The 15,285-nt window shown below is 40.0% G+C and overlaps 1 protein-coding gene across 1 annotated transcript in view; it reads left to right on the top strand.

The window, feature by feature from the left end:
- The window catches only part of myo1g (myosin IG), a 51,123-nt gene that overhangs the window by 14,066 nt on the left and 21,772 nt on the right, over positions 1-15,285 (top strand). The window contains exons 13-20 of the mRNA XM_053333938.1: positions 567-641; positions 828-960; positions 3,472-3,638; positions 5,044-5,251; positions 5,877-6,100; positions 7,004-7,148; positions 10,640-10,744; positions 11,535-11,648. Of these exons, the coding sequence (XP_053189913.1) occupies positions 567-641; positions 828-960; positions 3,472-3,638; positions 5,044-5,251; positions 5,877-6,100; positions 7,004-7,148; positions 10,640-10,744; positions 11,535-11,648 (1,171 nt within the window). The remainder of the gene's footprint in view (positions 1-566; positions 642-827; positions 961-3,471; positions 3,639-5,043; positions 5,252-5,876; positions 6,101-7,003; positions 7,149-10,639; positions 10,745-11,534; positions 11,649-15,285) is intronic.

The raw sequence follows: 15,285 nt of genomic DNA, 5'->3' as shown, positions 1-15,285 counted from the left end.
AAAAAAGGAGGATGCATTTTTAAATTGCAGAGCATCCTCACTTTGCATATTATCATTGCTTTGTGAATGAGCAAAGAGAGAGGTGACGGTTTATTTGAGGCAGAGCTTACACTACAGCAGGCTCTTGCCCTGCGGCTGGTCGGCTTATGTAACTGTGCCTTACAGTGCGCCCGTGACCTCCCACTGATGCTGCACCAAAACCAACTGAGCAGTTTGAAGTGAGGCAGACAGATTAGTTTGTAGACAGTTCCATTTTTTTTTTCCCCAAACGTGAGCCGAGGGGGGAATTTGACCATGTTCCTAATTTGTAAATCGTCTAAGCGGCGTGACTCTTGTTCTAATCCTCTAGCCTGAGGATTGTGAATCATTCGGGGCAGAGTGGAGTCCGTTAACTGGTAGTAATAGTGACCCTTAGTTTACAGACAATTGCTGTATAAACTGTGTCATGCTTTCTGTTTGTGATTTTTTTCCTCTCTTTTCCTGACACAACACTTTAGTCAAAGTGCTCTTCAGTGAGTTCAGTTTTTTAGCCAATAACACTCAATTACTGTCACTTTCTTCTACAGATATTCCGTCGAGGGCTTTTTGGACAAAAACAAGGACATGCTTTTTCAAGATTTCAAGCGTCTCATGTACAACAGGTGCCAAATAGTCTTCACTGACACTTTTTCCCAACACCATCATACTCTTGACAGTTCAGCAACTGGGTTAAATATATAAATGAGTTTCTTTTTCACCCTGTTTGCACATGGCTCCTATGCTAGCCTAGTTAATCATGTCCTTTCCTCACTTTTACCCCCTATTCCTCTCTCCACCTCTCTTTTTAGTGCCAACCAAGTCCTGAAGGAGATGTGGCCAGATGGTCAGCTGGGCATCACTGAGGTCACTAAGCGACCTCTGACCGCAGCCACCCTCTTCAAGAACTCCATCATAGCCTTGGTGGATAAACTGGGCTGCAAGGTCAGTAGTTTCTGTGCGTGACTGACTTTCTGTTCCCTTCCCTTTAACCCTCAGAGGGAGCTGTGGGCGTATGACTGATTAAAGCTTATTATTACCCAATTCTGACAAGTATAAAGTATAACGAGGCAATGCTGCCCTATAAAGGCAGAGAGCAGTAACCACAGATGCAGTGAAGATGAGAAGAAAAGGGTTTCAAATGTTCAAGCTGGTCAGAAAACTGCACAAGAGTTAGAAAGGTTGTATTTTAGACTGATTATTTTACAAAAAAATGATGTGGTTATAGAACCAACATTATATCATAAATGCACATACAGCACCTTTTTATTCTCATAGCTGAAAACACAGCATCTCCCATCAAAATGTGTTCTTTTAGCCAGCTTGTCCCTTTGATTTTTTTTACTGTCTATAGCTCATAGGGATTCCTTGTATCTCTGCCTTGTTGTTTTGTCTATCATTAATATTTATAAAACAATATAATACATGGTCAATCTAATACATCCAAGTATGTGACTTAAAGGTAGCTTAACTTGACTAAATTGCATGAATTGCAGTCACATCTGAGAGCTGTCCATTATTTTTCTATTTCTCATTTAGTTATGGGAAATAATAGGATTACCAAGATGTTGTTCCATCAAAATGCATATAAATTTTGGAAAATCACAAAGTAAATTTGGGTTTAAGGCTAGCCGAGGCTAGGTCACTAGCTAGTTTTTCACTTCTTGCTTCACTCGTCTAGTTTCCTGTTTCTCTGTCGCAGGGCGGCAAATGCAACAGTATTATTTGAGAGTCAGAGGATGCAGTTATTGAAATGTGTCTTCGATTTTAGCTCTGATTTGATATAGTGCAAATTTTGCATACTGTTTCCACAAATCACAAATGGCTTACATAATGTTTGTGTATATGATAAATTCAGAGTTGACCAAATATGTTGTTTCTGCATTCTGGCTTTGTGGGGAAGAATGGGTGTCAAACCAAAGTCATTACAGTTTGTGTTACTTATGTTTTTAGCATGTAGATCGTCTCTCCAGTTTACTCTGCTGTTACCATACAGCCGGTGCCTGTAATATTTGTATGAGTCAAAAGTTTTTCTGAGGCTGTCAGTGAGTCTGCAACGCCTCTTTTGGGAAGGAGTCACCATGCGTGACAAACGGTGGAGGGAGAGGAAGTGCAGCAATATGTATGCAGAGCTGTATACTCTTGTGGGTGTCAGACAGTAACAATTTTTGTGGGTTGCTTGTCCTCATCTTGTCTGACTACGTGGAGTTGGGAGGGTGCACCGGGGGTGGGGAAGGTGGGGGTGGTAGACTACCTCTCCTGGCCTCATCTCACTGACTGAAGTCTGACATTTTCTGCTGTTATTTTGGGATGGCCTGCTGTTGGGCTGTTGTAGCATTTCATCTCAGTGTGGCTGAGGTAAAATGAACGGAAAGTCTCCTGGCAACTGTTTTTACACCTGTTTTCCCTTCAGGTCACATTAAAAGAGCAAATGCTTTCTTCATCAGCTGTACAGGAGCACCTGTGCCCAGTCTGCCCCCCCTATTTTCCTCCCATGCCACATTAACTGTCTCTTTTTAGTGAAATCTCTGCTGAACTGAGATGAAACTGGGGGCGTACATGCACATGCATCATTGATATTAAGGACTGTGATGCCAGCGAGCACTCAAGTGCTCACTTTGTTCTGCCTTGTTCATCTTTCATGGACAGAGAGCGAGAAACTAGAAAAAAAACCCAGCAGTCTATGTTCTTTGACTGGACATCGTGTCCCTCAGAGATCCTTGTCAAGGTGCAGGCATCCTGCCATAACCTCACTCCGGGCTTTGTTGTCTTCAAAGTTCTAATGTGCAGTTAAATGTGCTGTTAATAAATAGATGTGTTATGAGGCTGATCTGCTCACTGTAGCATCTGCTGAAATATTCTGTAAGTCTGATTAAGGTCACTGAACTCGGTTTGCCAGTTTTGCAGCTCGGCTGCGGCTCAGTGACACTTTACAGACTGAGTTTAGTTTATTTACGTGCACAGTGATGAACACAGCAGTGGTGAAAACAATTATAAAAACACAAAATAATGAAAGACAAATACACATTTGTGCATGTGATAAAACAAGAGTGTTATAAAGAATATTTCCTTAGTCATACAAACACTGAATCATCCCAAGTGTTGCAAGTAATACAGCATCAGTATCAGTATTCAACTGTATTGGAAATGTGTAATTGCAGCCTTACTTTAATTTTCTTTAGTTAAGTCTTTACTGCAAGTTAAAGTGCAGTATTATTGTTATACTTTCTATAAATTGATGCACAAGTAGGTTACAGTGGTATGATGATACGATACTTCATTGATCCCTGCTGGGAAGTCCAGTAAAATATTTCACAGTAGATAAAAACAGTCATGTGAGAAGGTGACAGAGATTCGTCGGCCTCTGGTTGAAACATGATCTGCCTGCCACTGATTCCTGCAGCCCAACACTGGGATAAAATCAGCTGAGAGAGCAACCTCTGTCTTGTCTTCCAGGAGCCGTACTACGTGCGATGCATTAAGCCCAATGAGATGAAGTCCTCGGTGTTGTTTGACGAAGCTCGCTGCCAGCATCAGGTGGCCTACCTTGGCCTGCTGGAGAATGTCATGGTGCGAAGGGCGGGCTTTGCCTACAGACAGCTCTACGCTCGCTTCCTGCAGCGGTAAGATGTTCAACCTATGAAGCAAGACTTCTTCAGTGTTTAAACTCTTCCTTTGGTAAACTTCTCTGTGAGGAAGTTAACTTAAGAAGTTATTTCTGTTTTTACTACATCAGCAGCTCAGTGTAACACCAGGGGTGTAAAATGTACCACAGCTTTTTTTCCCAGCAGAGCTATTGCTACTCTGATCAAATTTGACTTTGAATTATTACTACAGTGCTACATGTGCTACATGTGCTATCCACAGTACACAGACAGAGATATGAGCTTAGCTTTGGCTTGTAGCAGAAGCAGACAACGATGAGGCCAGAAAAGTCGCAGGTAGCTTGTTCATTTCCCAGCAAACACTGCTAAAAATGAAGAGTCTATAAACCTGCTGCCACCAGTGTAATGCTGGTCACTCTTAGTTTTTAGTTTGGGTAAAGTAAAAGCACAAGAAACTACTTTATTTCAATGGCAGGATAAGATCACTGTCTTGACAGCTGATGATGCCACCAATCTTAACAGTTACTACAAGCAAGGTGTACAGTGTTATAATAGCTCCCATCTAAAACAAGGAATAAAACATGGAGTACCGGTGTATATATAATGAATAATAATTAATAAACATTCATAAAATAAGGTGATAATCAAGCTAACTCTTTAAAAAATGTCATCTTCCATTAGACTTTAAACAGACAGAACAGACAGACAGAAACAACAAACTTTATCGACAAATGAAGAAAATTCTTTACTTTAGTTCTTCAGCGATTTAGACAGTCGACAAATTTGACAGCTTTGAAGGACAAAATCGATGCAGGAAGCTGAGATATGGATGTGTCATGAGCTGGATATCGCGCCACTGCTCAGCATTGCAGCCAGGTTTTGACTGGTCACTTGTGGCATTGCAGCAAAAAATACCCAGAAGCTAGAAACTTTTTTTGGATATTTGCACCAGGCGAGCAATTCTTACTGAACTGATAATGCAACATTTTCAGTCCGTTATCTAGCTCTTATAATACATCCATATCCCTAATAAGGGTCAAGATCCCAAAACACGAGATCCTTCACTTTCCATAATGCAACACAATAGCCTCTTTTGTTCTACCCCTCTTTGCCTGTTAAATGCCAAAATAACCTCCATGCGCCAGTTTGTAACAAAAGCTTTAAGTCAAAAATGTGCTCCCTACAAGCTCAAGCCAAGCTACCTCTGATATCACTTGAGTAATTATAGTTAATCATAGGATGAGTGGTTCCTCCTGACAAGTAAATTGACTTTGACATGTAAAATGAGTCTACTACTCCTGACAAAAAAAAACCCAAACCCAACACTGAATAAAAATGTTTTACAATTAACAAAAAGGATTAAAATATATTATTCACCTCAACCAAGCTCTAATTCATCACAATCCTCCTGAATGTTCTGCAGGTATAAAATGACCTGTGAGTACACCTGGCCGAACCACCTGATGGCCTCGGACAGGGAGGCTGTGGAGGCCATTGTCACCCAGCACGGTTTCCAGGACGACGTGGCGTACGGTCAAACCAAGCTGTTTGTGCGAACGCCACGGTCTCTCTTCTCTCTGGAGCAGGAGAGAGCCGCCCTCATCCCCATCCTGGTGCTCTTCCTGCAGAAGGTTAGCCACATTAGCATCGGCATCACTGTGTTAATTCGCCATCAATGTCATCATCATAATCGCTCTTAGTATTCATCTGCAGCCTCAGCGTGAGCTCTACGGCTGTTTTTGAAGCCATGCGTGTATTTTAATGAGGATGTATTGATCTGACAGTCTGATTAATCGACACAAGGACCTAATTTAATGTCACAGGCAGCTCAGATCAGGTGATTACAGTTAATCACCCATAAAGTTCTCTTTGCCAGTCTCAAGCGTTGGCTTCTGGGTTTCAAAGCAGAGATTGCAGTTTTCCTCAGCCTCATGAATATGTGGCTCCTGGTTATGTTTGACTGAAATTCATCTGCCAGCTTGAATCCTAATTTCCTGTAACAATAATTGGGATAATTAATGAGATCCAGAGCACAGTTACATTAAAGTCAATTACTTCACTTGCTCAATGAAATACCCTTCTCCTTCCTTTCTCTCCTGACCTACTTTGATGACTCTGCAGAGAAGTCTGGCTCTTTAACTGGAGCACAAGTTTGTTTTCAGCTCAGCGGGGCTTTCACTTCATCATGTCTGCAGCGACACCTTTCTCCTCTCGTTATCTGTCTTTAATGTGCCTCTCTTTTTCGAAAACAAACAGGTATGGCGTGGGGCTTTAGCTCGTATGAGGTGCCAGCGGATGAGAGCCATCTACGCCATAATGGGCTGCTATAAGCGCTACAAGGTCAAGGCTCACTTCTGGGAGGTGGAGCGGAGGTTTGCTAATGTGCGAACTATGGCCGACTACGGAAAGACCGTGGAGTGGCCGACCCCACCTGCTGCTCTGTCCCAGTTTCACAAAAATACAGTCATGCTGCATCGCAAGTGAGATCCCATCAAATGAAAAATAACCTTTTCAAACTATTTAGAGATATTTTCAGTTTTTATATACTCTTTCAGCAAAGTGAGATAAATTCACATGAGTAGAAAAGAAGATTTGGATAAATCAGGGTAAAATAAAGAAGATCCAGATCCACTCCAGGTGTGTACAGTTAAGATGGCAGCAAAAATAACGAAAACAGGGATTAATTCATCTCGTATTGTGATTAACTTTAGCAGGTCATAGCATATCAGGTGTGGAAATAATCAGCAGATGCTCCGTTTTAAGATGACTATCTATAGGTGTCAATTTTTGAGCCACAACAAAGGCCAAAATGTGACCTGCAGCAGACTTGTTTTCAGTCTAGCTGACTGCCAAAAATGTCTTTTGTTATGTTGTATCCGATATCGTAAAAAAATGAAAGTGTCATACTGATCCTTATAAATGTTTATTTGAACTCACAACACAACTCACTCTGAAAGTACCAAAGTGGTCTAACATAGCAATCAACGCAGGCCTGATTGGTTAACCTTAGCGGAAACAAGATTAGCTGCAGACAGAAACACAAATGGACACAAACACACACACACACACACACACACACAACCAAACACATGATCCCCCCCGGGTTTACGCCTACACTAAAATGCATTAAGTTGCATTAAAAACAAATTAAATCTTTATATTGCTCTGGCAGGTTTTCACAGTTTAATAAACTCAAAAAGTCTTTGGGTGATGTTTTTGTGTGTGAGAATGAGTTTCGGATTAACATTAATATGTTATGACACTGCAGATAAAGTCTATTTGTATGCCTCACAGGCTTCCTCCTGCTGTATTTGTCTGTGGTACCTTTGATCTATCACTCCGCCCACATGACACACTGTCTTGTTCTCATCCCTTGTTGTCAGGTGGTGGGCGCGGCAGCTCATAAAGAACATCCCTCCATCTGACATGCTGGAGGTTCGGGCCAAGGTGGCGGCTCTAACTGCACTGAACGGAGAGAGGAAAGACTGGGGCATTAAGAGAGCCTGGGAGAGGGACTACCTGGCTAATGTAAGCAAGACACATGAACACAATGCAAACAAAGTGGAGCCAACAACACGTATCTATCTGTATGTTAATCTCAGGTGTAAAAAACTCTTTAAAGATTCTAGTAAAGCATGGGGATTGATTCTCTGGGGTAATATACTCAAAACTCAAGGTTCACTTCCTTTTAAGTTTATTTCTTAGTTTATTTAACTGATACAATTACACATAATGTTAATATGAGAGATTTTTGTATACAGGGCATTTAGTGGAAGTCAACTTGGAGCTCATGTACTCCATCTGTAGACTTTTAAAACCAGATGAAACAGCATTTCGAGAGTACCTAATTCGGTATCGTGACAGGTTTCCTAGTGAAACAGGACAGAGAGGTGGGATTTAATGTTGGGAGGATGAGGAGGAATGAATCTCAGGTCTGTGCTGCTAAAAGTTGAAGATTGATTGATGGGTGGATGTCTTGATATTACCGGTTGAAACTGGTTGGTTCAAACCTACGTAACGTACATGTTTTATAGGAAGAGAACATGATTGGATTTTGTTTTTTTTCTTGGCATATATTGTTAAAGTCCCCGTGAATTGACCTGATATGACTTCTACTTTCTGCAAAACACAATATCTCAAATGGTGACATTATCCTGCACTATTGGGCGTACATTAAAATTTCAACCAATAAAACCCTTCATAAATCTTTGAACACCCTCTCTTGTCCCCTTAAAATAAAACTGTGTTACTCTACCAAACTGATATCTTTTTGGTTTTCATCAATGATGCAACAGAAATATCCTGTTTTTAACTTGGGTCGGGTTCCCTAAACACCAAACATCAGAACACACTAAACTGATATCTTATTGGTTTACACTTTCATACACTATGTCCTACCCCAACATCCTATTTCAAGAAGACATACATAAAATCAAGGAAGTAAAAGTGTTATTTCATGGAGTGTTTAAAGTATGACAGAGGGTGTAATCTGAAAGGGTTAAAACGGCCATTTTCATCTCATTTTGACTTTAAAACAACAATTAAAAAAAGTAAAAAATACCCCCAAATCTGGGACTTTGACTGGTATCACGTGATCGTATCGTATCATCACGTGACTTAAGATGGACGACAAGGTTTATGATGTCACCACTTGTTATCACGTGACCCAAATTTTGTACCCGGATCATGTGATGACACTTGAGCTCTTGAGCAAGTTCCATTTGCTGAAGTAGGTCATGAGATATGGTCAAAAGCTGAGATAGTGTGTGCACATGACATACTGTATTTTTAGATCAGGTGCAGGACAATAAATGAAAAGTCAAAAGCTCCAGTAAAAACATTATTAAGTGTAAATTTCATCTTATCATCTTGTGACACTCTTAGACATCAGTTTATGTTTTTTGCAATAACTATTTCTTTAAAGGGGGTGTCAGCTTTTTAATTTGCCTTCTTTTTAAGTTAAAATACCAAATTAATCCACAATTAGTTACTTTTTAATGAAGATATTACTCAAATTTAATGTGGTAAAGCAGCTTTTAACATTTTAAAGGACATTCAAAGCTAGAGGTATGTTTTTTTGTTAAAGAAATAAAAGTACAAAAAGTGACCCAATATACTCCTCAAAAACTGATGAAAAGCTGATATACTAGAATATACAATAACATAAATCCCCTGTACAGCACAAATTGTTTGCAGTTTAACCTTTTGAACCTTTTAATTTCAATGATGTTTTACTTTAATGGGCTTTAATGGTGCAAAATCAACAGAAGTTTAGTTTTTTCTTTCTTTCACTGGAAGCAGTTTCAGAGCTGCCCTCGCCACAAGAGGACCTCATTTACTGTAAACTGGTCAGTGCAACGCTCCACACAACAGGATGCTTATTCCTTTTATGAAACTAACTGAAAAAATCCATTGAATTATTCCCCCCCTAAAGGCAGAATGTGGTTCTGCTTGAGCTCAGCATGCAAAACGAGACCTGAATGGTTGGCAGTGTATAGAATCACAGAAATCGTCTGTTGTTGTGAATGTATAGGGTGCATGTGACGAGCCTCACGGTAAACAGCATGACTAAAGGAGGATGATGCCTCTGAACGCAGCCCTTCTCTAATGAATCCCACACTCGGCTCATTTACCAACTAATCTGAGGTTGTTTGGTGGCCCGGAGGCTTGAAAGACTCCTTCAGGGAGTGTGAGCATGACTGCCTCAGAGTCCTGAGTCACCCCCCCCCCCCCCACCCCCGTTAGTGTGTCAGACGGCCCGTGAGTTGCTGGCCTCTTTCAGGGCAACCACTTCACGTGATTGGTGTTAATTCCACAAAGACCTATAGATAAGTGTGCATAATGCGGCATGCCTGACTTGTAAGTTGTGTGGCTGACGTTGTTTTCCCATCACGCCTCCGAGTACAGAAAAAAACGAGAGAAAGAGGGACAGTTAACTTCGTTATTTTGGCATCAAGCTGATCTTCATCTATGTACAAATCAGTCCCTCTCTGGATAGTTGGATAGAATCAACAAAATGTTTAATTTATTGAAACAACTGTATCTCCTATTAATTACCATCACATGCAGCTTCATCTCCAGCTGTTTACATCCACTGGCAACACTTAACTCCTAAATACTGTGAGCTTCTACTACAGGAAGGTTGCAGGTAGAATAGTGAGATGGATGGATGGATGGATGGATGGATGGACAAAGTGCTGAGACTTGAGGGATTCATGCCTTTAACTCAACGTTGACTCTTTCAAGACTAAACCAAGACTATGATTAATTTCTTAAAAAAAGGGCTTTTAATTGCCTAATCTTAGCATCCTGCATCTGCAATGACCACATTTTTTTCCTAAGCTTAATCAAACACCTTAAGTTGCCGAAACATAACCACAAAATCCATTAATCATGCTGTAGTTGTTATAGGAGCAGATATTGTAGCAAACACTAGTCAAAAATGTTGACAGTGAATGTTTTGCAGATATCAATATATGAAAGTATGTAGACATCAGACCATCTTGTACTCATGGATGCAGAAAGTCTAATTTCATCTTTAGAAGCAGCACCTCATCAAAATGCACAAACTGAGGTACGGGGCTGCCTGCATACTTTTGGCCTCATACTTGATATTCAGTAGAAACATTTAATGCAAAAATATTTGTAGATGAATATAATTCTTAAGAGTAACAGACACATGCAAGTTGAGATGGTGGCAGCTCCTCTCTATAGGAGGGAGACGATAACACGGTTTTAGATTTCCTTCTTAGCTGCATTTCTCATCAGGGGGGTTTAGCTTTAGTATCAGCCTCTCTGCTCCCTCTTTAACATCACGTCAAATGCTGTGTCTGGTAACAGCAGCCCGAGGCCTCAAGCTTTGATCTGCTGCATATGGAACTAAAGTAACAAAAAGGCTTGAAAGAGGCTGAAGAGGTCACAGAGAGTTTGTGACTAACGACCAGATATACTACGTTCACGTTGTGGCTGGTAGCATTAGCCAACTTCTGGTAAATAATACAGGCCTTTGATTTCCGCAGGTGCGAGACAGCCCTCAGACCAGCTCCAGCTTCACCCGCATTTCCAAGGAGCTGAGAAACAAAGACGAGTACAGTCAGGTCCTCTTCTCCGGCTTCTGCAGGAAGGTACAGTACGTGGGAAGAGAACACAGTGAAATGGAAATGTCTGTTTTGTAGCCACAAGGAGTTTCTTTCTTTTGTTGCTTCCTTTTTAGCTTTGGGATATTTTTCTTAGTTGCTCTCCTTTTCCCGCCCCGTTCCACCCCCTCGTCCTTTTCTCCCACAGCTTTTATATCAGCTCGTCTTGTACCATGTTCTGACAGTGACTGCAACCCTCTTAAGAAATGAATATGAAGAAAGGCGATAAGAATTAATCAGAGGATTAATCATGAAAGCAACTGAAATATAATATTAATTCTCCAGTTTCTTAACCTTAAAGATTTCCCTTTTTTTTAAATAAAAGTCTGTTTTAAGTCAACTGAGTGGAGTCAGCTGAGGCTACTATTTTACCTCGTGCTGAACCTTTTCTCATAAACTCCCTATGAATGAATATGACCATATTTCTCTTATCAGGGATTGGGGATTCCGGGTACAGCTTTAGCTTTAATATATACATTTATATATATATATATATATATATATATATATATTTGAAGATATGAGGGCTTTGATGTTGTGAATTAAAACAACCTCCAACACTGACAGACCCACCAGAGTGTTTGTTTTGCTTTGCTTTTGTTCAATTTTGTGTGTGTGTTTCTTCATAAAGAAAGCCTGTTTTTGAAGCTCGAGTTGGTGACAACCCAGAAGATCCTGCGAGCGGCAACAGAGACACTGAACAGAAAAAAAAGAGACCGAACAAACTGAACAAATGTGGAGCCTTATCCTTTTTTCTCTCTCTCTGTGTCTCTCTCAGGTGAATAGATTCAACAAAAGCACAGACCGCGGCTTGCTCGTCACAGACAAGTACGTCTACAAATTAGAGCCAAAGAAGCAGTACAAGGTTTTGAAGAAGGTTTCCTTAGACACTGTAAGTACCCACATGGGAGAGCACAGTGTGAATGCACACTCACACGCACATGACGACACATAGACACACTAATCTTAGTCTTGCTGTGCTTGCAGGGATTCTCCAGTGAACACAATCATTCTCTTACCTTAACCATCAGAGCTGCATGCGCTCATCTGAGAGGATAAAGCTGTTGTTTTTTATTATCTTAAATCTTTCATTATTATAAACAAATATCATAAAAAGACCAAAACCAAGAATGAATTTATCTGACTAACAAGTTCTGTCAGTGTGGCCAGAAGCTGATAAACATTACGCTTCGGTGCAATAGAGCTTCATTGTCATCCCACGCTACATCCACACCAATACTTTTTCCTTTTAAAAAGCATAACGTTTGCTAAAAAGACCCGGAGGCATTTGAAAACGCTGCTGACACCGACATTGTGTTTTAGCGTGAACGGGCAGAAACAAAGACTTTTGATAATGATGACACATTAATCCACATTCACTACTTGATTGGGTTTTATCAGTTCTTTCACTTTTCGCCTTTGCTATCTTCCTCTTTAGTATTTTCTGCATCGAAGGGTTACAACTACAGACTGCAAACAATCTACTTCCTGTTTACTTTGTATGTGAATGATCATGTGACATGCCTTGTCAGGTGTGTTAATATGGACGGAGAATATTTCTGAAATTTTTTGTTTTTTATACACTTCTTCAAAATGAAACCTGGTGTGGACATACTCTTATAAAGTTTGAGTGACATCTTTGCTGTTAGCTCTTCTAATTTCAGGTTGTTAGGCGATATCGTCCTGCAGTTTCTCATCAATCAAACATTAAAAGTGTACTCGAGAAATGTTGTTTTGCAGCTTCTGTAAATTGGAGACACTGGTACAAAGGAATCGTTAAAGTTGATGCAGCAGAGTCTGAGATTTCCTGACTTTTTGTTCCTAATGTGGGTCAAGCCCCAAAAATACTTTATCATTGTTATCACTACCCATAATGCAATCAATCAATCTTTTCATTAGAGCCTCCCTGCATAGTACAGTAAATAGTACTTCTTTCAAACTCAGTGCCCTCAGTTTGTAAACTTGGTGGAGTTCCCCTTTAACCAAAACCGTATCGTAGCCTTAACCCGAGAACAAGTCTAAATCCCTAAATCTGTAAGATAACAAACCTATAACTAGAAAATAAAGAAGGGCACTGACACCTACTGCACAGCATCAAGTAGCAGCTCCACTTCCTAAAAGCCACCAGGAATGTAGGTCAGACCACTCGTGCTTTACTTTATCCTGGCTGTCCTTTATATGTTACTCTGTCCTCTCAATTGTACCTGTCCAGTCCTCCTTCCACAAACACACACACACAGACACATCTTCTATCATTTTGACCTGGGTCACTGCCATTAATCAGTAAGTGAGGGAAGTACAGGAGAAATAAGAGGACTCAGGGTGTGATAACACTGTGTATCCTTTTGACCAAAAGAGCTTATGACCTCTATATGTGAGTCGAGAGGGTCGGGTCAGTGTGTGTGTGTGTTTGATCGTGTCTCTGTGTTAGGTGTTGAGTTAGGTACGTGAGAACTTGGTTGTGCGACGACAGCGATGGCCTGGCTTTACTTTAAGTGCTCTGCCGTCTGGGGCGAACCTGGCTCATTTCATGGCCTGATCTGGGAAATTGGATCAGTGATCTCACAGGGCTGTCGGCTCTGAAGGACAAGAGCCCAAAAGGGAAGAGAAAAGAGGGAGAGAGAGAGAGAGAGTAGATGATGGCTTTATTTAATCTGATGTTTCAAGGTCCCCTCAAATAGCTTTTGGCCATGAATTTCTTCCATGGTTTGATGTGTTTCTGAATTTAACAGTGTTAGAGATGGACCTATAGAGAGCAGGGACTTGATTTTGGAGTTTAATCATCACACAAAGAGTTGGGGGAATATAATTATAATCATTGTTGACCCTTTGTGAAGTAATGCCCCATTAGTAACCTTTCCAGTCACAGAAGTGCAGTTTACAATGATAACAGCACTCGCAATGATAATCTTCGGTCAGTCTTTAAACATCAGGATTCACACAGAAGTACACAGCTCCTTATTTCTACTTATTTTGTTGGATTAAATGAGCTAATTACCATTAGATAATTACCTCACACCCCTGACAACTATTTATTGTTTCTAGCTGATTTGCTTCAAAAGGACAGTGTAAACACTGTTAAATTATGCACGATAGCTACATACTGTAGATGATATTATGCGCAAAGGCTATTTATAGTATATCACATCTGTATATTAGTGCAATTGTATTTCTGTCTTATTTCTTACCCTTTAAAAAAATACTTTGTCCTTCACTGTGAAGTTTGATCTTAGGCGTAAAAAAGAAAAGTCAAGATGGAGTCAGAGTCTAAGGAAAGCTATAGATGAACAGAGTTTGACCATCACTTTTAAAAGAAACAGTAATCAGATGTTGCAGTACAACTGTGCAATATGACTAAATATACTATTTTACTAATATATTGGCTTTTTACTAGCAGAGCTTTCATTGTACTTATAGTAACGTAACGAGTGTAGACCAGACCAGAAACTATTTATTAATTGAATTTACAGAAAATCTGTTATATTGTGATAGGTATCGTTATCGGGATATAAAATTACCTATAGTGGGGTATGAGATTTTGGTACAGTGTAATTTCACTGAAGATCTACGTAACGACCAACAACACCTACATTGTTCATAATGAGTCAGCACAGCTGGAAGTCGACCAGTGGTTTTAGAAAGCAAGACAAAGAAAATGAGAGAGAGAGCTAGAAAAAGCTCAAAAAATGCCAGAGGGTTAAAAACCATCATTATGCAGCAGCGGAGCGGCTAAAGATAGCTGATGCCATTAAGCTCTGCTGCTCAGACTGAAGGGTATGAGTCATTCAGGTCAGAAACAACAGAGCAAAAGAGGTACTGCAGCGCTGTCCACACGTTGTAACACCAGACTCTTTAAAAAGGAGTTGTCAAGTGTGACCAACCAGCACAGAAATCACACAGGTCACAGGACGAAGACACAAACTGATGAACAATGCAACGAAAACAGCGTAGTGAACAATCATGATGCTTTTTTACAGTTTTCCTTAATTGATTAGAGTTGTTTGTGTTAACTGAGACTCATGTTTAACACGAGCTTCAATTGAACTCTGTGACTCAACAAAGTCCTTTTTACATCTTAAAAAATAACCAAATACACAACATCTAATATTGCTCAAACATTGTTTTCCAATATGTGCTTATGGGTGTTTTTTATTTGATCCTTTTTCTTAATTCAAGCTTAATATAGTCGTGCATATGTTTTTTATTTATAGTTATTTATACATATTCAATTCCCAGTGAAGACCCAGTGCACTGATTAATTTTATACAATAGTTTATAGTTAAACTGTAAAATATGATGCCTCCATTACATAGCTTAAGTATTTGATAGCCACATTTGAGGGATCATTAGAAAAAAATGTTTATGTATAAATTTGATATTATTGGTTGATTTATTGATATCAGTTTTTTTTATCCCCTCTACTGTCCTTATTGGCATCGGCCCCATAAATCCATGGGTCAGGCTGTGGTAGTAAATGTCCTATAAACTACACACCATGTATTTATATGGTTTTACACACAGCAAATATG

The sequence above is a fragment of the Scomber japonicus genome, chromosome 15 (assembly GCF_027409825.1).
Source record: "Scomber japonicus isolate fScoJap1 chromosome 15, fScoJap1.pri, whole genome shotgun sequence".
In the NCBI taxonomy this organism is placed as follows: Eukaryota; Metazoa; Chordata; class Actinopteri; order Scombriformes; family Scombridae; genus Scomber; species Scomber japonicus.
The sequence above is the reverse complement of the archived record's forward strand: the minus strand, read 5'-3'. Positions and strand labels throughout refer to the sequence as shown.